This window comes from Bicyclus anynana, chromosome 20 (assembly GCF_947172395.1).
Source record: "Bicyclus anynana chromosome 20, ilBicAnyn1.1, whole genome shotgun sequence".
NCBI classification, from domain to species: Eukaryota; Metazoa; Arthropoda; class Insecta; order Lepidoptera; family Nymphalidae; genus Bicyclus; species Bicyclus anynana.
The window spans coordinates 4,042,241-4,067,278 of record NC_069102.1 but is presented as its reverse complement, the minus strand read 5'-3'; the positions used below and the strand labels follow the sequence as shown (position 1 = coordinate 4,067,278).

At 37.8% G+C, this 25,038-nt stretch overlaps 2 protein-coding genes across 3 annotated transcripts in view; both read left to right on the top strand.

The window, feature by feature from the left end:
* The window catches only part of LOC112056011 (uncharacterized), a 282,580-nt gene that overhangs the window by 125,546 nt on the left and 131,996 nt on the right, over window positions 1-25,038 (top strand). The window lies entirely within an intron of this gene.
* Window positions 1-25,038, top strand: part of LOC112055827 (G-protein coupled receptor dmsr-1) — a 66,607-nt gene that overhangs the window by 21,278 nt on the left and 20,291 nt on the right. The window contains exon 2 of one of the 2 annotated variants that reach the window (XM_024096081.2): window positions 20,015-20,413. In XM_024096081.2, coding sequence (XP_023951849.2) covers window positions 20,135-20,413 — 279 coding nt within the window. In that variant the 5' untranslated portion in view covers window positions 20,015-20,134. Of the gene's footprint in view, window positions 1-20,010; window positions 20,414-25,038 lie in introns of both variants that reach the window. The other variant, XM_024096080.2, reaches the window with a different exon arrangement.

The window sequence follows — 25,038 nt, the reverse complement described above, 5'->3', positions numbered from 1 at the left end:
ATTTAACATTCGTTTTTGAATTTGTATTTGGAATAGCTGCATCACTGCCGCGTTCCATGTGCTCTATCTACCTATTTTTATTTAGTCTGTGCCTAATGATCTATGAAAGCTTTGGTTGATTGATCAATCGGATAGCAATGAGGCTTTTTATGGTTACGTATCTCACAAGGAAAAAACGGAGCCCCTATATCATATAGGGGCTCCGTTTTTTTTCCACTTTCTTGTCTGTCCATCTGTCTGTCAAAAGCCTTTATATTTTTAGTTCGAATCCGGTCCGGAGCATGCACCTCCAACTTTTCAGTTGTGTGCATTTTAAGAAATTAAATATCACGTGTCTCACACAATGAATGAGAATTTTCTTAATTCTCTGTGTGTGTCTAAAATCAAACTTCTAAGTTAACGTACAAAAAAGATTGGCAATTGGCAAGTACCTAACATTGTCAAAGACCATTAGTACAAGAAAAAATACGTGTGGCACTCTGGGACTGCCGCGGTACCTTATCAGCCGATAGACGTCCACTGCTGAACATAGGGCTCTTGTCTGGACCTCCAAGCATAACGATCTCGAGCCGCCAGCATCCAGCGGCTAACCGCCGCGGTAAAACTATTATAAATAAGCGCCATTAAGCATAGCATTTTTTATCAACTTACGCAGTTATAATTATTTATTTTATGTATTTTTTCGTTTTTTGTTTCGTTTCCAGCTCAACGAAAATATCTTTTCGTTGAGCTGGAATCGAACTCTTGCTTAATAAGTTTTGCCCCTGAGTTTCACACTACTTGTCCACTTGAGTCGATATGATAACGTCGTAATGTGTTAGCTTGATGCACGGCTTGGGTGTTAGGTTTATTTTCGTTACGGAATTTCTTGATTCGGTCGCCGCACTCAAAGCCATGCAATAAAATAAAATAAATAAAATAGCCTTTATTAATGAAGATTTTGTACAATTAGATTATGTCCCTAATCTCATTGTGCCTCATGCAGCAAAGCCATGCAAAGGCCTCCTCCAGCTCCCGCAAGTGCTTCCTGTCCAGAGCTACTCTTCTCCAGAATGGGCCAGCTGTAAGCTTCAGCTCGTCTTCCCACCGTCTATGCTGCCGTCCTTTTTTCCGTCTCCCATTGCGAGGGCCCCATTGTGTGACAAGGGTACTTCACTTTTCTTGCCATGTCACTCAAAGCCTTGCAATAGCTTATAAATTCGGGATAAACTACGCAATTCGATTCCTGGACTATATTTAATGATCCTGCGTACGGAACCCTTGGTGGGCGAGTCCGACTCACACTTGTCCGTTTTTTTGTCGTTTGATGCATGTTTCATGTTTTACAATCCACATAACATTGTAATTGCGTGACTAACGATCATCAATTTACATGTAGATGTGACAATTTATTATCAAAGTGCATTTAACTATGCATTTAAATAAAATCATCATCATTAACATACCCATATTCGACTCACTGTTGAGCACGAGTTTCCTCTCAGAATGAAGCTAATAGTCCATCTCGCTGGTCCAATTGAGAGACTTCTAACACTTAGAGAAAGAAGAGAATTCTTAGGTAGGCAAGTTTCCTCACAATGTTTTTCCTATAGCGTGAAATGCACTTAACTGAAGAGTTGGAGGTGCATCCACTGACCGGATTCGAACCATCATCATCATCATCATCATATCAGCCGATGGACGTCCACTGCAGGACATAAGCCTTTTGTAGGGACTTCCAAACATCACGATACTGAGCCGCCTGCATCCAGCGAATCCCTGCGACTCGCTTGATGTCGTCAGTCCACCTGGTGGGGGGTCGGCCAACACTGCGCTTACTAGTGCGGGGTCGCCATTCCAGCACTTTAGGACCCCAACGTCCATCGGCTCTTCGAACTATGTGCCCCCATTTCGAACCAACGCCCTCCGAATCAAAGGCAGAGGTCATATTATCCAGGCTATCACGGCTGTAATAATATCATATAGGTAATAAGATGTTGTAAATACTTGTTTGTTATTTTTGATGTTAAAGGGATGCAAACATTGCTCTCCCGAAGTCATATTATATTCTGTTGCAAGTAACATGCGATTCAACATTGTTGAGTCAACAACCCCTGAATATATAATGTGGTATAGGAACAGAATACATAATGGCAACATCCACGGAATAATGAATTTTCTAGAATTCGATTCTATCATTTTTAGTTTTGAATACTCCGTAACTGGGGGAGTGTCCTAAACGAACATACAGCCATACAAACACAAACAAAATCTTTGCATAATTAAAAATTATGATGTAGACTGAAAATAACAAATATGTTATTTTAGAGTGTTTGAAAAAAGAACGTAATGGGGATGATGACTAGGTTTGAATATATTGATTTTTATGATACATTCGGGTAAATAGGGTCAATGTTAACTAATTTATACATAAAAAGCAAAGATTGTCTGGATATTTGCAAAATAAATGAGATTATAAAATTTCAAAAACTACTAAAATCTTTTTATCGTAATTAGATGAAAATTCATACAGTTTTAGCTTCCTTACATTAAATGTGACATTTTTTAATATATGAACTATAAAGATAAACGCACAAATAACAAAGATATTAGTAATTTTGTTTGAACGCGCATACAAATCTAACGATCATTACATTGCCTATGACGTCATTTTTTCGAGCCATTTTGTATGGGGCGTTTTTCAGGGATCCGCGGCAGCGCCGCAAATCTGACTCTTTAAATCCCTGTAGCTCCGAAAGTAATGATCGCAGATACCCTGTTCCTTTTACAAAATTGCTTTACTATTAGTATACTCTTAATTTATATACAATTTAAAAAACTGTCATCATCCCTATTTAGATTTGAAAGTTGTTTGTTCTTTGTTTTTTTTTTGACACACATATTATCATGAGTTAGTTCGAAAAAGTTCCATTTGGTGATCTTCATCGAAAATCGAATTTATATTTAAAGAAAATATAGTAAAGCTCATTTAGAGTATCCTTTAGTTACTTTTTACCTTGTTATTGCAATCCAACCGTTCTTTAGTACTAACTAAAGTTTGCTCAATGCAACCGTTATTAAAGTCCATTTTCTAATAATACAAACACATAGGCGTACGTCTTCATATATGAGGATACGCGGGCCCCGTCCCATTGGTCCTTCTATTGCTAAAGCGTTTGCTTTAGCGTTCTACGTTCTGTGGCAACATCGTTGAAAATATTTGGGTTATTTCTTTTTTGTGTAACCAATATTTCCATTCGCGTCTTATTAGTCGGGAAGTCTATGTTAGGATAAAGTATTTTATGTTACAAAATACAAAATAGCTTAAATTATTATTCATAGTCTGTCTGAGTTTGCTGTGGGTTTTTCTCAGACAAAGATGCGCTTGGAGCTTTCATTACCTATAGCTAATAATTTTAAAATTGCGACTTTTCTTGTCACCGCTATTATATTTAATAACTAGCGGACGCCCGCGACTTCGTTTGCGTTAATGTCGATGTAATATTTTAACCACTATTTCATCCCCCTCTATTAATATTTTTTCTTGTTAAATTTACTTATAATAAATAGTCCATTAATCTCATTTTGCAAAACTATAACTCAAAATATTGAACGATTTATATTTAAAAAATTCAAACCCTTTTTAACATTTTAGGGATATGTGGAATATAGGGATATAGACAATTTTGAAAATAATTTGAACATAATTTTTAGTATTTTTAGTACCAATTTTTACAAATGTTTCTTAAAAACCAAGGACGATCTTGAGACGATCTTCGTCTGGGCATATTGATTTCTTAATTGGTTCAGGTCTGGCTGGTGGGAGGCTTCGGCCGTGGATAGTTACCACCCTGCTGGCAAAGATTAACCGCCAAGCGAATTAGAGTTCCGGTACGATGTAGTGTAAAAACCGAAAGGCGTGTGGATGTTTTTATTTGGTGAGATTGTAGTCAAGGGCGAACTTGTAAAGAATTAAAAAAAACACAGCCCTTTTGTAGCAGTATTTGTTTAATGTTGTGGTTTTGACATATCTCCCCCTCTCGTCAAGACGCTTCGTAGTATAAAGAAGCTCGGGTAACTTTTTGCTCTACAGATAAAGCGATAATTAATTAAAATTTAATTAAATCTCACAGACATCCTCTCACAAAACTCGGTTCAAAAGCTCTGTCAACAAGATTTTACATCAGATTACGTTTTGAAATGGCTGGAAAAATTGTGTTGTGATTGTGTAGACGTTATTATATGAGTTGGGGGGTACATAGTCGTTCGTTCGTTCGTTGTCAACCCATACTCGGCTCACTGTTGAGCTCGAGTCTCCTCTCAGAATGAGAGGGGTTAGGCCAACATTCCACCACGTTGGCCCAGTCCGGATTGGCAGACTTCACACACGTAGATAATTAAGAAAAATCTCTGGTATGCAGGTTTCCTCACGATGTTTTCCTTCACCGTTTGAGACACGTGATATTTAATTTCTTAAAATGCACACAACTGAAAAGATGGAGGTGCTTGTCCCAGACCGAATTTGAACATACACCCTCCGGAATCGGAGGCAGAAGTCATATCTACAAGGCTATCACGGCTCTGACATACTCGTATTGACAGAATATTTATTACAGTATTTTGTAGGTAATTTGGAGAAGGATGTAAACCGCCGAATAAAACTCGGTTGGGCAGCGATCGGGAAACTCCGCGACATCTTTTTGTTCAAAATTCCTCAGTGCCTAAAGATGCGTGTTGCCTTACGGATCCGAGACCTGGTCGCTAACTGTGGCCCTCATAAAAAGGCTCAAGTCTCTAAGCGGGCGATGGAGCGATCTATGTTTGGAGTATTTTTGTGTGATCCAATCAGAAATAAGGAGATCCGCATAAGAATCAAAGTGACTGACATAGCTCAGCGAGTTGCAAAGCTGAAGTGGCAATGGGCAGGCCACATAGTTCGAAGAGACGTTCGACATTGGGGTCCCAAGGTGCCTCCCTGGCAAAGGAGAAAGACCTTTATAGAAGTTTATAGTTATTAGGAACTTAGAACGGATTTTGCAAGAGGGCCGGATTAAGGAGGTTTAAAGGCGGACGAAGTCGCGGTCATATAGAAGTATAGATTTATAGATTTTACGTCGAATATTTTAATGACATTCAATGTCTGTGATACGAAGACCCGGCGCCAGCCGGCCGCTCCGTAGATAATATTACATGTCATTTACCAAAGGTCATTTACATATGTAAAATTCAATACATATTGATCTCTGACAAGGTTAGAATATTTTAATAAAACATAACAATGGGTACGTTATTTATATTCAATGTTTTCAGTTTATTTTCGCTAATTTATAAAAGACGTCGGTACACGAGGCATTGTTTCCCGTCAAAGAATAGGATTCAAATTTCACACATAATACCTAAGTAATGAACTATACGTGGTACTTCGTTTTCTTGTTTTCATGACCTAAACAAACTATTGATGGGCTCACATTATTTCTACATTCTCCAAATAGGCAATTCTTCTTGATTTGTTTTTAATTTCCCGGTAGTTACATAGTACTTACTAATAAGACGCACTAGAGACTTTTAGTTTTAACTGTACTGTTATACAGATTGTACAGATTTAGCGTTCCAGTACGATGTCGTATAAATACCGAAAGGGATGTGGATTTTCATTCTCTTCCTAACAAACAAGCCCGCTTGCATCTAAGATTGCAATTCGCATCATCACTTACCATCAGATGAGGGCTAACTTGTAAAGAGTAATAAAAAGAACAGTTATAACTAATCGATATTTCATTAAAACTCATTATAAAAAATGTACAGTTAAAACTGACCGACACTACACACTGACGATTTAACTGAACGTTTCTACTGTTCAGTTCAAAATACGCAATTAAAATAATTTGAACATAATTTTTAGTATTTTTAGTACCAATTTTTACAAATGTTTCTTAAAAACCAAGGACGATCTTGAGACGATCTTCGTCTGGGCATATTGATTTCTTAATTGGTTCAGGTCTGGCTGGTGGGAGGCTTCGGCCGTGGATAGTTACCACCCTGCTGGCAAAGATTAACCGCCAAGCGAATTAGAGTTCCGGTACGATGTAGTGTAAAAACCGAAAGGCGTGTGGATGTTTTTATTTGGTGAGATTGTAGTCAAGGGCGAACTTGTAAAGAATTAAAAAAAACACAGCCCTTTTGTAGCAGTATTTGTTTAATGTTGTGGTTTTGACATATCTCCCCCTCTCGTCAAGACGCTTCGTAGTATAAAGAAGCTCGGGTAACTTTTTGCTCTACAGATAAAGCGATAATTAATTAAAATTTAATTAAATCTCACAGACATCCTCTCACAAAACTCGGTTCAAAAGCTCTGTCAACAAGATTTTACATCAGATTACGTTTTGAAATGGCTGGAAAAATTGTGTTGTGATTGTGTAGACGTTATTATATGAGTTGGGGGGTACATAGTCGTTCGTTCGTTCGTTGTCAACCCATACTCGGCTCACTGTTGAGCTCGAGTCTCCTCTCAGAATGAGAGGGGTTAGGCCAACATTCCACCACGTTGGCCCAGTCCGGATTGGCAGACTTCACACACGTAGATAATTAAGAAAAATCTCTGGTATGCAGGTTTCCTCACGATGTTTTCCTTCACCGTTTGAGACACGTGATATTTAATTTCTTAAAATGCACACAACTGAAAAGATGGAGGTGCTTGTCCCAGACCGAATTTGAACATACACCCTCCGGAATCGGAGGCAGAAGTCATATCTACAAGGCTATCACGGCTCTGACATACTCGTATTGACAGAATATTTATTACAGTATTTTGTAGGTAATTTGGAGAAGGATGTAAACCGCCGAATAAAACTCGGTTGGGCAGCGATCGGGAAACTCCGCGACATCTTTTTGTTCAAAATTCCTCAGTGCCTAAAGATGCGTGTTGCCTTACGGATCCGAGACCTGGTCGCTAACTGTGGCCCTCATAAAAAGGCTCAAGTCTCTAAGCGGGCGATGGAGCGATCTATGTTTGGAGTATTTTTGTGTGATCCAATCAGAAATAAGGAGATCCGCATAAGAATCAAAGTGACTGACATAGCTCAGCGAGTTGCAAAGCTGAAGTGGCAATGGGCAGGCCACATAGTTCGAAGAGACGTTCGACATTGGGGTCCCAAGGTGCCTCCCTGGCAAAGGAGAAAGACCTTTATAGAAGTTTATAGTTATTAGGAACTTAGAACGGATTTTGCAAGAGGGCCGGATTAAGGAGGTTTAAAGGCGGACGAAGTCGCGGTCATATAGAAGTATAGATTTATAGATTTTACGTCGAATATTTTAATGACATTCAATGTCTGTGATACGAAGACCCGGCGCCAGCCGGCCGCTCCGTAGATAATATTACATGTCATTTACCAAAGGTCATTTACATATGTAAAATTCAATACATATTGATCTCTGACAAGGTTAGAATATTTTAATAAAACATAACAATGGGTACGTTATTTATATTCAATGTTTTCAGTTTATTTTCGCTAATTTATAAAAGACGTCGGTACACGAGGCATTGTTTCCCGTCAAAGAATAGGATTCAAATTTCACACATAATACCTAAGTAATGAACTATACGTGGTACTTCGTTTTCTTGTTTTCATGACCTAAACAAACTATTGATGGGCTCACATTATTTCTACATTCTCCAAATAGGCAATTCTTCTTGATTTGTTTTTAATTTCCCGGTAGTTACATAGTACTTACTAATAAGACGCACTAGAGACTTTTAGTTTTAACTGTACTGTTATACAGATTGTACAGATTTAGCGTTCCAGTACGATGTCGTATAAATACCGAAAGGGATGTGGATTTTCATTCTCTTCCTAACAAACAAGCCCGCTTGCATCTAAGATTGCAATTCGCATCATCACTTACCATCAGATGAGGGCTAACTTGTAAAGAGTAATAAAAAGAACAGTTATAACTAATCGATATTTCATTAAAACTCATTATAAAAAATGTACAGTTAAAACTGACCGACACTACACACTGACGATTTAACTGAACGTTTCTACTGTTCAGTTCAAAATACGCAATTAAAACGGTAGGTTTGTAGTGGAAATAAGTAAAGAAAATATATAGATTTCACTCTGTTTCTCGAAAATCGAGTTTTCATCGATCCTCGACGTTTTGAAACTAAGAAACTCAATAGCTCAACGGTAAGAGCGGTTAGACTCATCAACTAATGGTGGTGGTTCGATCCCCGCCCCGTTATTGTCGTACCCACTCCTAGCACAGTCTTTTCCGACTAGTTGGAGGGGAATGGGAATATTAGTCATATTATAAAAAAATGGCAAATTTTCTTTTTTTGAGAAAAAAAAAAACAATAAAATATTTATTTGCCGACACAGTACAAAGTTCTATCTATTCGTCGTTATCAACCCATATTCGGCTCACTGCTGAGCTCGAGACTCCTCTCAGAATAAGAGGGGTTAGGCCAATAGTCCACCACGCTGGCCCAATGCGGATTGGCAGACTGCACACACGCAGAGAATTGAGAAAATTCTCTGGTATGCAGGTTTCCTCCCGATGTTTTCCTTCACCGTTAGAGACACGTGATATTTAATTTCTTAAAATGCACACAAATGAAAAGTTGGAGGTGCACGCCTCGGACCGGATTCGAACCCACACCCTCCGGAATCGGAGCAGAGGTCATATCCACTGGGCTATCACGGCTCTACTATCTATTAGAACCGGACTATTTTTTGATGGTGTCTGTATGAGAAGTTTGAGAGATATAAGAGTTATGAGGCTTCTAGAATTTCTTAATAATAATTTCACTGAAGACCTCGCATACGGAGAATTTAATTCGATACTCACCTGATCGAATGTCAGCTTTCGCATATGCAGCAATCCCACCTGCATAACCAATTACCTAGGAGATTTATAGCATACCTATTCGTGTGTTGACAAACTCCAGTGCAATACCTATCAATTCCCTTCACATATACTCAAATAGTCAAACTGATTAGTTCCTCGAAATTGAACATCTGCCTCATCATTTTTTCATTTTTTTTTAGTCTTTACAAGTTAGCCCTTGACTACAATCTCACCTGATGGTAAGTGATAATGCAGTCTAAGATGGAAGCGGGCTAACTTGTTACGAAGAGGATGAAAATCCACACTCCATTCGGTTTCTACACGGCATCGTACCGGAACGCTAAATCGCTTGGCGGTAAGTCTTTGCCCGTAGGGTGGTAACTAGTCACGGCCGAAGCCTCCCACCAGCGAGACCTGGACATTTAGCCTAGGACCTTGGGACCTAACTATGTGACTATTAGATCAAAGTCACTCAGCGGGCGATGGAGCGAGTTATGCTTGTAGTTTCTCTCTGTGATTGTACCAGAAATACCACTGACATAGCTCACCGAGTCGCGTAGCCGAAGTGGCAACATAGAGAGGCGACCCTGCACCGGAAAGCGGAGTGTTGGTCGACCCCCCACTAGATGGAGCGAGGATATCAAGTGGGTTGCAGGGATACGCTGGATGCTGGCGGCTCGAGACCGTTGTATTTGTAACTCCATGCAAGAGGCCTATGACCAGCAGTGGACGTCCATCGGCTGATAATGATGATGATGATGTCTGACTATCGCAGTCTCTCGGTTCAAAAGGCAAACCGTCTTCCGGGAACAGAAGAACTGTAGTATGCCAATTAGTTAACTGTATGTACACAGGACCGGCCCGTCCATACGGCGAACGGAGCAGTCGCTCCAGGCGCCAAATCCTAGAGAGCGTCTAAATGATAATCCTAGTCAACCGTAGACGGCACTGCGCCTGTTTTTCAATTGGTCACCCCAGAGTATGGTCGAGATCTTCGCGCTCAATTCTTACTTTACACTCTTAATTTGGTAAAATCAAAATCAAAATCAAAATCAAAATCAAAATCAAAATCAAAATCAAAATCAAAATCAAAAATCATTTATTTCAAGTAGGCTCAGTTTACAAGCACTTTTGACACGTCAGTTGACTATTTGTAAAGATTCTACCACCGGTTTGGAAGGCAGGTTCTGCTGAAAAGATACCGGCAAGAAACTCATTTCTTTTTCTTCTTGCCGATAAAGGTATCTACATATTATTAGAAGCAAACAGAAGAGGCGCCAACATTGGATCTCGCTCCATTTTAAAATTTACTTCGGGCCGGCGCTGTATGTACATTTAATTCATTTAATACGCTGCGTGCGACACATTAATATTAATACCTTGAAAAATTGCCTCAGCATCGAAATCGATTTGTCATACTTTATAGAGCACTTCGGACGAACTGAGTTGATTGTACGTAGGCAAACAGTACTGACCTACTTACTGGTATTTAGATGAGAGTATCCTACATTGGTTTATTTACATTTCTCTCATATACACTTCCAGCGCAGCTACTGGGATTTGAAAATGTCCCTATCCGTTTCGAAACACTATGAAACAGTTCATTAAAAACTACCATCAAAACTGTACTACCCTAATTTACCATAAACTTAAATTATATATCGGAGGAAGACTAAATATCACGGGCTAAATATCGCGATATCGTGTCGTATCGTATACACCGCACTACTATCGTGATATATCTCGACTAGGTTCTACAGTCTACACTTTACGTCAACTTTACGTCGATAATATGAGACATCACGTCTTTAGTCTGCAGATAATAAGCTTCAAAGTAACCCTTCGAAAAAAAAAATAATAACTGAAATTCATAGGTTGGCTTCTAGAATGAGATAGCAAAGGACCGTAAGTTTCACGTGCTTTTCGATAAATTAGACTGTACCAAAACTAACTTCCCAATTTTAGTTTACTGTTACATTTTTTATCTATTTCTATTTGCTTGAACCGAGGCTGGAACCTTAGTCATCATAATACCAAGCCAAACTAGGAACCATAAGACCAATGCCTCAATAGCTCAACGGTAAGAGCGTTTGGAATCATTAGAGGGGTGGTGGTTCAATCCTCACCCCGTTGGTCTATTGTCATATCCACTCCAAGTACAGCCTTTCCCGCCAATAGTTGGAGGGGAATAGGAATGTTGGACAATATGGCAAATATTCTTTAAGAAAAAAAAACAAAAATAAGGTACACTATAGCAGTTAATTAAGAACCCACCTTTAAACACTTAAATGTATTCTAAGGTAAACACCCAGTAATTCTCCTATACTTAGCGTAAAACTACTTTGCGATGTGACTCTAATGAAAGTCATCAAGGGTTTGCTAGTAAATTGGATTAATGTGCCACGCACGGATCTTTTGTAATTTATTTGTTTTTATATAAATAGTTGCCTCTCTATATACGATTTGTTACCATATTCCGTAGAATGTAGTAACCTAAAGCGTTCGTTTTAGCATTTTCTTTATTCTGTGTTAAGTAGTAACTTGTATCGCTCCACCCAGTTATAGTTAAGAACGCTGCACTCGAAATTGTAGACGCATCCAATTTTGAGAAAGAGGTGAACCACCGAATCCAACTCGGCTGGGCTGCATTCGGAAAACATCGCGTCATCTTTTCATTCGAAATTCTTCAGTGCCTGAAGACAAAAGTCTTCGAACAGTGCGTGTTGCCATTGATGACCTGTGGTTCCGACACTTGGTCGCTAACTATGGGTCTCTTATGAAGGCTCAGAGTCACACAGCGGGCGATGGAACGAGCGATGTTAGGAGAATGATTAGTTAAAATTAGGAAAATTCTCTGGTATGCAGGTAATATTTAATTTCTTAAAATGCACACAACCGAAAAGTTGGAGGTGCAATTCCGGATTCGAGCCCACAATTGATTTTACACGTATGAAACTATGTCAAGATTTTTCATTTATTACGAAACCCTAAAACTATTCATTAAAATGTTCTTCTTGCCAAGAGTATTACGAAAAAACAATATGAGAAATGTACGGTCTTCGGTTTCTTATTCGAATTTCTGTGAATCTTTCAGCATTGTTACGTAAATAGATCGAGGCAATATCGGTGTCTGTTGTGTTAGTTTTGTTTGTTTAACACCTATTCGTGTCTCTTTTACTAGCCTCCGTTCTCTCTAGCTCTTGCAAGCTTATGAAGTTATTTGTGGGAGTTTTAAATCTATATCTTTACTTATAATAAAACTTTAACAACATTGAAGATATTTTGAAAATGTTTGTTGAAGAGCATTATACAATCGATATTGAAGCCAAAAATATTACAGTTATAAAAATTTGTCCATAAATCATGAAAAAATACGAAATATAATGATTCAAGAATTTTTAAAATTCAACTCCCTTCCGGTACAGACGTACCGCCAAGCGATTTAGCTTTCCGGTACGATTCGGCGTAAAAATCAGTACTTAATACCTCTTTAAAGTAAGCCCGCTTCCATCTTAAACTACATTTTACTTACATCACACCTGATGTACAGATATGTGAGATCTCACCAGATCTCACCTGACATTAAGCTAAGCATTGAATAATAATTGAATAAGGATTTCCACTTACCGGCTTGTAAGGCCTCTAACATAGACTTCCAAACAAAACGGTTTTTATCCACCAGCATCCAGTGACTATCTGCAATGTCAAACGAGGATATCAAGCAGCTATTTAAACATAACAATTGGATTCTGAAAAAAGAGGCTGTATTTAATTCTAAATGCAACTCAATTCCACTGATTTTTTTTAATGAATATTTGACCAATATTCCCATTCCCCTCCAACTAGTCGGGAAATACTGTATTAGGAGTGGGTACGACAATAGACCAACGGGGCAGGATTGAACCACCACCCCTCGGTGATGAGTTCGACCGTTTTACCGTTAAGCTATTGCGGCTCTGATTCAAAACAAACAACAGTCATGGTGTTTCAAGTCGTCAGTTCTGTGACTGTTTCCATATCATCATATCAGCCGATGGACGTCCACTGCAGGACATAGGCCTTTTGTAGGGACTTCCAAACGTCACGATACTGAGCCACCTGCATCCAGCGAATCCCTGCGACTCGCTTGATGTCTTCAGTTTACCTGGTCGACCAACACTGAGCTTTCTAGTGCGGGGTCGCCATTCCAGCACTTTGGGACCCCAACCTCCATCGGCTCTTCGAATTATGTGCACCGTCCATTGCCACTGTTTTATCAATATCATCATCATCATCATCATATCAGCCGATGGACGTCCACTGCAGGATATAGGCATTTTGTAGGGACTTCCAAACATCACGATACTGAGTCACCTGCATCCAGCGAATCCCTGCAACTCGCTTGATGTCGTCAGTCCACCTGGTGGGGGGTCGACCAACACTGCGCTTTCTAGTGCGGGGTTGCCATTCCAGCACTTTTGAACGTCCATCGGCTCTTCGAACTATGTGCCCCGTCCATTCCCACTGTTTTATCAATATCAGACAGTTTTAATTGCCAGCCTTATCTGTGTTATCTACCGTGAAGAGCTAATATACTGATATAAAGGAGGCTTTATCATATATGTAAAAGGAAATTGTAGCTTATTAAAAGTGTTCGATGCTGAATGAGAACAGGTTTTACTAGCTCTAGTTCACGCCCACTCCATACTTATATATCACCTACTAGCGGACGCCCGTGACTTCGTCTGCGAAAAAACCGGTATAAGCTTTCTTAATCATTGTCATTTGAATCATTAAATACTTAATAAATAATTTGCATGCCAAATTGGCAAGATACATTTACCATCTACATCTACCGACCACCTGTATAAATAAAGCATGTATCTGCAAATAAATAAATTGATTGATTGATTGATTAAAAGGAAGAGGTTCTCAATTCTATGCGTATGTTATTTTTTATGTTTGTTAACTCTTAACTTTTTTTGTTTGAAAGAGTATGTATATACTTCCAGATTGGTCCCATTAAATTTTCATGCAAAATCGGTTTAGTAATTTTGTGTTAAAATCATCGATCTCCTATTAAAAAGTGGATACACAATCAGCGACCAAAAAACGTCCCCTAATTCAGTGCCAAACACAACTTCTTGGCACTCAATTTAAGTAGTCGCATTTGTAAATTCAACCTTAAACTTAATGCTTAAGGTTGAATTTGCTTTGAATTTGGGATTATTGAATATTGGACTATATTTAAAGGCCTTTAGGTATAATTTTCTTTACCAATAATTCTAAAACTATCAAAACAAAACTGGCCAGTTTTTAAGTGAAATTTTCTACATTTGTGCGTCCTCTTATTATAAGAGGTCAATGGTTAAAATCAAAATAACTGAAATACGTCTCTGAAGTCGGTTCCATTTTTATGTAAAAATATTATTTCTTTACAAGTGATTATTATGATGATGCAATCTAAGATGGAAGCGAGCTAACTTGTTAGACGCAGGATGAAAATCCACATCCATTTCGGTTTCGATACATTGTACCGGAACGTTAAATCGTTTGGCGGTGCATCTTTGACGGTAAGGTTGTAATCAATCACGGCCGAAGCTTCCCACCAGCCAGACTTGGACCAATTAAGAAAACTTCAATCGGCTCAGCCTTGGATGGAACCTACGACTGTCTTGCAAAAATAGTCTACGCGTTTGCTAAAATAGTCTCAAGTTTTTTTTTTAAATTTAATTTTAACTTTTTGCGAATGGACAAGAGAAAATTCAATTAATTATTCTTTGATATCATGGACATTCCATGTGAAAGAAACTTCCGTTTCCATTCAATTACTTGGAATCTTACAGTTATTTCATTTTATAACGTTTATATGAAAAAAAAAGTATATAAAATTATACTTTTTACAGTACCTTTGAACTTTTAATGAGTTCGAAATTGACATTCCGAAGAAGGTTATTGCGTTTTCGCAAAAAAAGTCGAATATAAGTCCCCGTATATTTCCGGCGAAGTTAATAAATCATAAGCGACTTTTCCTCACCCACGTAATTTTCTGCTGTGAAAATCACGAGAATTCTATTTGTTATTCAATAACAACCCTTGTTGTGGACGTAGTTATTTTGCTGTTATGACATTTTATAAAATCTGTTATGCAACAAGTGTTTTTGTTATAAGCTAGCGAACGCTCGTGGCTTTGCCCGTGATTCGTGGATATATTACGTCAACCTGATGTGAATGGGGATGATGATTATAAAATTTCAAAATCTACTAAAAATATTTTATCGTAATTAGATGAAAATTCATACAGTTTTAGCTTCCTTACATTAAATGTGACATTTTTTAATAAATGAAGTATAAACATAAACGCAGAAATAACAAAGATATTAGATAGTTTTGTTTAAACGCCCATACAAATCTAACGATCATTAATTGTCTAGACGTCATAAGTTCGTACCATTTTGTATGGGGCGTTTATCAGGGATCCGCGGCAGCGCCGCAAATCTGACCCTTTAAATCCCTGTAGTTCCGAAAGTAATGATCGCAGATACCCTGTTACTTTTACAAAATTGCTTTACTATTAGCGTACTCTTAATTTATATACAATTTAAAACACTGTCATCATCCCTATTCTAACTGCAAATTAAACAACCCATATTAGGTATTGGATATAAGCAGCCTTTACTTTGCGGAAGTACATTTTGAATATATAATAATTTATTTATTTTGCTATCATCCGCGAAAAGCCGATTGCACGTTGTAGAGTCAACATCTCCTGAGGATGCTCCGGTTTCGGGGTGAAACGTACGTAGGGAGTATTTTGTCGGACCTGGGTGACGTTGTCGCATGGGTTCGTCGGCTTTTCGCGGATGATAGCAAAATAAATGAATCATTATATAAACATGTTAGGAGTATCTTTGCGTGATCGAATCAGAATTGAGGAGATCCGCAGAAGAACCAAAGTCACCGACATAGCTCAACGAGTTGCGAAGCTGAAGTGGCAATGGGCGAGGCACATAGTTCGAAGAGCCGATGGACGTTGGGGTCCCAAAGTGCTGGAATGGTGACCCCGCACTAGTGAGCGCAGTGCTGGCCGACCCCCCACCAGGTGGACTGACGACATCAAGCGAGGCGCAGGGATTCGCTGGATGCAGGTGGCTCAGTATCGTGATATTTGGAAGTCCTTACAAAAGGTCTATGTCCTGCAGTGGACGTCCATCGGCTGATATGATGATGATGATGATGATGATTACTCAAACCCATATTCGGGTATTGAGTACAAGAGGGTTAGTCCACCACGCTAGCCCAAAGACGATTAGCTGATCTTACCCACGTAGAGCATTAAGAAAATTCTCTGTTAAGCAGGTTTACTTACAATATTTCTCCTTCTCCGTTTGAGACACGTGTTATTTGATTTCTAATTTGACGGTCCAATAATCCTCTGTAAGGAAAAATGTCTGGCCCTATAATGAGAAACTTAAATAGGCTGTGTAAAATAGGTGAAGAAACTTATCGTTTATAATAACCATGTGGCGTCTGTTTTGTAACATCGATAATGTTTTTAAACACTATAATTTGTTATATCAACTTCTTGTCTTCAACTGCAGTGGGTTGGATTCTTACTCGTCATAAAACTTCTATGAATTGAATAAGACTCTGTAAACTTCTATAACAACATTTTTTTTTATTCTTTACAAGTTAGTGCTTGACTACAATCTCACCTGATGGTAAGTGATTATGCAGTCTAAGATGGAAGCGGGCAAACTTGTTAGGGGGAGGCTGAAAATCCACACCCCTTTCGGTTTCTACAAGGCATAGTACCGGAACGCTAAATCGCTTGGCGGTACGTCTTTGCCGGTAGGGTGGTAACTAGCGACGGCCCAAGCCAGCCAGACCTGAACCAATTAAATCAATCTCAATCTGTCCAGCCGGGGATCGAACCCAGGACCTCCGTTTTGTAAATCCACAGCGTATACCACTGCGTCACCGAGGCCGCCAAACATACATACATAGATATGGAGGGCTTGATTTTCAATGTAGGTATCATGTTTAAAGCTAATATTTGATTTGTTTTAGGGCAATGATTAACTTTCACCTTTCATCCCTAAATAACTGTCCAATCTTCGATTCTTTATTTCACAATTAAAGACTTCTAACCCTACTAAAAAAAAGAGGATATTTCAATTCGACGCGTATGTTTTTTTATGTTGATTACCTTCGTCATTTATTACCCAATTTTGAAAATTCTTTTTTTGTTTGAAAAAGTGTACTTCCAGCTTGGTACAATTTAATTTTCATGAAAATCGGTTTTTGTGAAAGTCTTTGAAGGCGGTTAAATTTTTATGTTAAATTTTTTTTTATTTTTATATTTGTTTTTTTATGATTATATTTTGTTATCAATCTTTATCATCATCTAATCTATACTAATATTATAAAGCTGAAGAGTTTTGTTTGTTTGTTTGGTTGAACGCGCTAATCTCAGGAACTTTCTGGTCCGATTTGTAAAATTCTTTCAATGTTAGATAGCCCATTTATCAAGGAAGGCTATAAGCTATATATTATCTCCATATTTTTACGGATACGGGAACCACGTGTGTGAAACCACGTGGCGTCAGCTAGTGTATTTTAATAGAAATAAAGGGATTTTAATAGAAATTTATCCAAAATAAGCAGATAAGGTCGCAGGAATCCGCTTGTAAAATATATGTTATATACTTTTGCTTCACAGATATCAACAAATGTTTATTCATTTTCTGGAATAAAATTACATTTTCCCCATAAACACTCATAAATTATTTCTTTATCGTGAACCGTTCACTAACTTTGTGATCGAACATTGACAAGCCGTCTTTGCCAAAGCTCATTTTAATGACTTGCTTCAATAATAAAGCTATTTTCCTTAAGAATTGTTTATTTTATAATATAATAAAGAGGAAAAATATTTATTTTTGTATCTGAATTGAATTGAATGAAATTAAACAAAGGGGCCGCTTTGAAAAATGTTTAGCCGTGAAAAAGTAACAAACAGACTTAATTTCGCATTTATAATATTAGCATAGATAGATTTTACATTTCTTGACCACAACTCGACATTGTAGAAAATATTTTGGTATTATTTGTTTAAATATCTTTCGTTGTTTTTGGCTGGTGGGAGGCTTTGGCCGTGGCTAGTTACCACCCTACCGGCAAAGACGTACCGCCAAGCGATTTAGCGTTCCGGTACGATGCCGTGTAGAAACCGAAAGGAGTGTGGATTTTTATCCTCCTCCTAACAAGTTAGCCCGCTTCCATCTAAGATTGCGTCATCACTTACCATCAGGTGAGATTGTAGTCAAGGGCTATCTTGTAAAGAATAAAAAAAAATAACAATGCGACTAAATAAAATTAAGACAATTAGCCACTTTTCACCGCCTCAGATTCGATATACGCACGCTAGTGACATCTGTTCTCTTCTTCTTCTTCTTTCCTGGGCGTTTTTCGCACTTGGCCACTAGAAGTTGGTCTTTGTGCGTAGCTCCATTTGGTTCTGGTCTCCGCTGGAGTCACTCCAGCAAACCGAGCTCGTTCCAGAAGCTTAGCAGGCTGCCCAGGTCGACGAAAGCCTAATGGAGTGTTGCTGGGGATCCAATGTGTGCTGCGCGTTGTTTAGATACACCTCTGCATCTAAGCATAACATGTATCGGGGTTTCCTCTTCCTCCATGCATGCTCTGCAAAGAGGACTGTCGGTTATACCTACAACCGAAAGGTGTTTATTTAGTGAACAGTGCCCTGTCATTAGTTCTGTTACTGTTTTATAGTTTGTCGTTAGACGTGGGTTGAGGCTTGGTATTGCCTCTTTTGTGTGTTTGCAGTCACTTGTGTTAGCCCATGACTCTGTATGTGGCATCAGTGTCTCCTTGCGATGCCATGTTTTGTACTCACTGTAGGGTATTGGTACCATCGGAAGTGGTCCATTAACCTTCAGTGTTGTACCTTTGCTTGCGAGTTCGTCTGCCCTGTCGTTTCCGGTGTTTCCGTTATGACCCTTCACCCATTTTAGTGTGACGTCATTTGTTTTTGTTAGGTTTGTTAAAGTCTGACAGTCTGAGATAAGCTTTGAGTAGGTCGTGTGTTTTTCAAGAGCTTTTAGTACCGCTTGACTATCACTACATTTGTTTATATTGAAGTTTGTTACCTTTTTACGCTAGTGACAGTGACAGTGGTGTAGACTCTCAGGGGCGCAAGAATAGACAGACTAGGCAGGACTATTGTTTCTAAAGTACGTAGTAAAAAAACGGAATCCTTATAATATCACTCGCGCACATTTTAATGTCTGTCTGTTTTCTCCGAATGTACTAGACCAATTCAGTTGAAATTTGGTACACATATAAATTATTGTGAGCGAAATACAGTGGTGTATAGTGAATAGGTAAAATTTGATTATTTCATTTTTTCAATTTGAACTTCATCGTGTGACACATTAAACAAAAGGCCTTGTTATGAGGATTTTAAAATATTTTTTTTTTAATTAAAAAAAAATAGATTTAAAGAAATAAACGACAATTGAGCATGACCATTTTCTCCGAAACTTATGTTCCAAAATTTGAACAAAATACAAAAATTCAAAAATCGGAAAAGGCTATTTACGGCACTGGCTAGTGACGTATCTATAGTATAAAATATTTGCCTGTAGCCACTTAAGAGTGTGCAATATGTAATTTGGTGGGTACAAATGGTTCTGGATCTCAGATTCTGGAAAAGTTAAGAGCCTGATATTTGGGCAAATGATATTTCAAAGTGTTAGCTTCGTTATGACTATACAAAATACACAATTTGTAAAACTTTCCTCGATAGTTTATTGTTTGAAAAATACATGTTTTGCTCACATTTTGCTTTCAATCTCAGGAAAAGCAAACTTATTTTCTTAAATTTTTGTTTTGTATAGAAAATTAGGTATATATATCTTGAACATGGCCATTTTGTTTTTCGTTATGTTGTTTAATTTACTTGCAATTATGTAAAAATGGTTTTGGCGCTCACGTCATAAAATTTGCGTCGCGCGTCAAACGTTCCGTGCTTTTTACTCACGTGAAAGTCATAATTCGGCGTCTCTTTTGCGCTTCGAATTTTATCCATATCGTACCGACACGCTGCGCGCTCTTAACCGGGCCAACTAGTAACTAGATACTACACCATAGAAGTCGTGAAATACAATCTATCCTTTGTTACAGAAAGAATGCCGCCCATCATCGGTGTGAACAAATAACTATACAAGAAATCTGAGGTACCACAATAGATGGGCCACGGGTCTAATGTCACGACACTAAGTGATGAACAAAGGTGCATACATTCACAATGCTAGCGGACGATGACACACGATCCAAACATAATGGCAGCTACTTCGGAACGACCGACACCTACAATTTCTTAGAAGACTCAAGACTGATATCTTTGCTTAACAAACGAGGTGGCAACCACACCCCTATAGAAGAATGGCTGAAGACACTCGAAGATTTAAGGAACAAATACAATATCTCCGTTATAAAGGAATGCGACCGCTTCGATTATTGCTCGGGGGAATTTCGGGATCTGATTCTGGGGTACAATAGTATACACGGATACATCAGTTTATTGGTAAGTGGTTTTATTAGTAAGTAAGTTTTTATTTATTGGTTATTTTATTTATTGGTAAGTAAGTAAGTTATTTTTATTGGGTTTTCTTTGAAGTATATATTTTTTTTATTCTTTACAAGTTAGCCCTTGACTACAATCTTACCGGATGGTACTCGTAGGTGATGATACAATCTAAGATGGAAGCGTGGGAGGCTTCGGCTGTGGCTAGTTACCACCCTACCGGCAAAGACGTACCGCCAAACGTTTTAGCGTTCCGGTACGATGCCGTGTAGAAAACGAAAGGGATGTGGATTTTCATCCTTCTCCTAACAAGTTAGCCTGCTTTCATCGTAGACTGCATCATCACTTACCATCAGGTGAGATTGTAGTCAAGGGCTAACTTGTAAAGAATAAAAAAAAATATGTTACCTACAAAATCACCGCGAAAAGTGATTCGAATTTAGTTCTGCTAGTAATATATAAAATCGAACCTAGGACACTTCCGATTAAAATTCATCACCTAGAACAAAATAAAAGTAAGAAATTTCTAGGTGAAAAACTAGTCTATACTAATATAATAAAGCTGAAGAATTTGTTTGTTTGTTTGTTTGTTTGTTTGTTTGTTTGATTGAACGCGCTAATCTCAGGAACTACTGGTCCGATTTGAAAAATTCTTTCAGTGTTAGATAGCCTATTTATCGAGGAAGGCTATAGGTTATATATTATCCCCGGATTCCTACGGGAACGGGAACCACGCGGGTGAAACCGCGCGGCGTCAACTAGTTTAAGATAAAATATTTAGGGTTTTAATTTGCATGAATATTTTGTATAACCAATTTAGGTAATAGCTCATTTATGTACAAATTCAATATAATCCGAGGCTTTTGCTAAGTAATGGAATATTTAACTAATTGGTTGAAGGATTATTCTAAATATCTTTTGTTTCGAATTTCACTGAAGCCTGAAGTAGTAGGTAGTAATAATTGTCCAGATATGAAGTTTAGAGATGCAAATAAAATAAAAGTGTGTTTGTGATTTTGAATTTACTGTTTCTAATTCGTTATTTTCGGCTCACTGTTGTGCTCAAGTCTCCTCTCAGAATGAGAGGGGTTAGGCCAATAGTCCTTCACGCTGGCCCAATGCGGATTGGCAGACTTCACACACTCAGAGAATTAAGAAAATTCTCTGATATACAGGTTTCCTCATGATGTTTTTCTTTACCGTTTGAAACACGTGATATTTAATTAAAATGCACACAACAGAAAGTTGGATACGTATACCCCGGACCAGATTCGAACCCACACCCTCCAGAATCGGAGGCAGAGGTCATATCCACTGGGCTATAACGGCTTTCAGAACAAGAGATTAGCCTGGTCAAATAGACAGACGGATTTTGATAGATTTGGATTTAAGTATATCGCGAAAATACTTAGGTTATCTCGAGAAAACACAGTTATTTTGTAATACAGACACTTCACAGACAGACACTTCAATTTGATTTATATGTATTGATGATAAAACCTATTAATTCATAGTCGGTTTGTACAAACAAGTAAGTCAGCTAAGTCATGCAGTGGCAGCACTTTTACGATAAAGCCAAGGCGAGATAATCTCAGGCGAAACTCATCTTTATAAATCGACCTACTCGCGTTGCGGAAAATCAACCAATCGCGATCGTTATTTGAATTTCCAACCATAGACTGAGAGCCTGCGATGCCTGTGAAAGCTAGACTTACCTCATTTTATGAAGGCTGAACGTTTTCACTCGACCAATTTATACTAAGCTAACTCGAAATTTTGGCGATAACTTTTTTCCTGTCAAATGTCTTAAAATTACGGTTTTTATATGTAACTAGCGGACGCCCGCGACTTCGTCCGCGTAAAAATCGATGTCAACTTTCAACTTCTATTTAACATTCTATTTTGCAAGTTTTATAACTTATACCTAATAAATAGTCCACTTATCATTTTACATTTACAAATGTACCTAGAAAAATTAAGGACTTTCCGTACAAACTTTCTACCCCTACTTCACCCATTTCTGATTTTGTTTTCGCGACAAAAAGTATCCTATTATCCTTCTACGTATTATGGTCTCAAATCGTCTTAAGTATCATTTGAATTCGTTCTGTAGTTTCAGCGTGATGTCCAGTCAAAAAAAGGCAAACAGACAGACAAAAAATAGAAAATAGGCTTCAGTATCGATCTCCTACCCTACCCGTACCCTAACTGTGTCCTACCCCTACCCTACCCGTACCCTACTCTACCCGTAATCTTCCCTTTCCCTATCCCTAGGATAGGGGTAGGCCCTACCCCTACCCTACCCCTACCCTACCCCTAACCTAGGCATACACTCCCCTACCCGACCTTTACCCCTACCCTACCTTTACACAACCCCTACCCTACCTGTAACCTACCCTACCCTACCCTATACCTTCCCTACCTTACCCCTACACTTAGCAAAATCGGTCCAGCCCTATGAACGTGAAGCGATGAAAAAGGAAAATAGAGACTTCTATGCTAAAATTATAATCTTTGGATCTTCTGGACCGATTTGAAAGATTGTTTTACTAATAGAAAGCTACGTTATTTGCGAGTGTCATAGGCTATGTTTGATTCCCATATTCACACAGGAACGGGAACTACGTAATTGAAAGCGCGGGGCGTCATGTAGCGGAATTTCTGCGTCTTTTAGAAATTTTGTATTATCTCCAAAACTATTTAACTAATTAACATACTATAAAGGGCAAATCTTATCTCCATAATATCCTTGTAATTATTAAATAATTTATTTTAATAAGGATTAAAGTTTAGTTGTATAAATAATGACGTAAACCTAAGTATATAAAATTAATAATTTTTAAAACACAAAAGGTACTATATCTGCTAATATATAGAAGATAGATATATGGTGTCGCGGACTTTTTTGTAGAACTTTTAAAGATACATAAAGTCTCAATACATTAATTTCAATTTTACAGAATAGTTAAGGCAGCGCATGCGAATAAGTCTGTTTAAGAGGATTTTCAGTCCGACCTGTATGATAAAAACTGTGATAACTCGGCTAATATATATGATACCAATATAAAATATAGCCTATAGCACTCCCCGATAATGTAGCATTCTACTGGTGAAAGAATTTTTAAAATCGGACCAGTAGTTCCGAAGATTACCCCATTTTAAAAATGTGACAAACTTACAAACTTACAAACTTTACCTCTTTATAATATTAGTATAAGTTTAAGTTAAGTAGCATAAATAATGACGCAAACCTAAGTATATAAAATTTATAATTTTTAAAACACAAAAGGTACTATATCTGCATATATATAGAAGATAGATATATGGTGTCGCGGACTTTTTTGTAGAACTTTTAAAGATACATAAAGCCTCCATACATTAATTTCAATTTTACACAATGGTTAAGGCAGCGCATGCGAATAAGTCTGCTTAAGAAGATTTTCGGTCTGACCTGTATGACAAAAACTGTGTGAACTCGGGAAATATATATCATACGAATATAAAATATATATATATAATATAATATAATATAATATATAATAGCCTATAGCACTCCCCGATAATGTAGCATTCTACTGGTGAAAGAATTTTTGAAATCGGACCAGTAGTTCCAAAGATTACCCCATTTAAAAAATGTGACAAACTTACAAACTTACAAACTTTACCTCTTTATAATATTAGTATAGATATAGATAAAACAATCGTGATGAAATGTGCAAAAATAACGAAGTTACCTATCTTACACTACGCAAAGTAGATATACTTTTTGAAATAACTATATAAATTACGCCAACTATTAGTTCCGGAGTTGCGCGAAGAGTAGACACTTAAAGAGTGAATGTTTAAATATTATGGATCCCAAATTTTACACATATCTTTATTAATATAAAACTTATTACGTTTTTCCCCTTTGAAAATCTTTACAAGCCTCTACTGTGAAGCAAGTGACTGACGAACTGGTGACAATGCTTTATATTTGTTGACGGTTGAGGGTCTGTACCCTTAAAATAGGTTATCTTCCAATGCCACCGCGATCAAATTGTATAATTGGCTAACTGTAAAAACTTATCTATAGTAAGTGCATGGGCTGACAAAATTTCAGCCGTTATGAAATGGAGTAGGTCTTGCTATCGCAGGCTTTGGTGATCTTTGATCTCGATCTCAATCGAATTGCAATCTTACCTAGCTTCTAATAACGGTTAAGCTAAGAGGATTTGTACCTAGTTAAACAGTGAGGTTGAATGTAATGAATAACTAATGAAGCGAAAACCCTTGCACCATATAGATATACGGTTAACGGCTTTGCCTTATCTATATATGTTATGGAAATAATTGCAATTACTAGGAATATTACGTCGGTACAGGTACGGAACAATGACTTCGATATTTCTATGTAATCTTGAACGACTTTAATTTCAGTAAAACGTTTACGGTCAATACATTTTGACAGTTCATTTTGATAGCTATTTACACAAAAGATAATAATAATTAGTATAGTGGTATAGTACACAAGTGTATGAGGCGTGATAGCCCAGTGGATATAATCTCTGCCTTCGATTCAAAGGGTATAGGTTCGAATACGGTCCGGGGCATGCACCTCCAACTGTTCAGTTGTGTGCATTTTA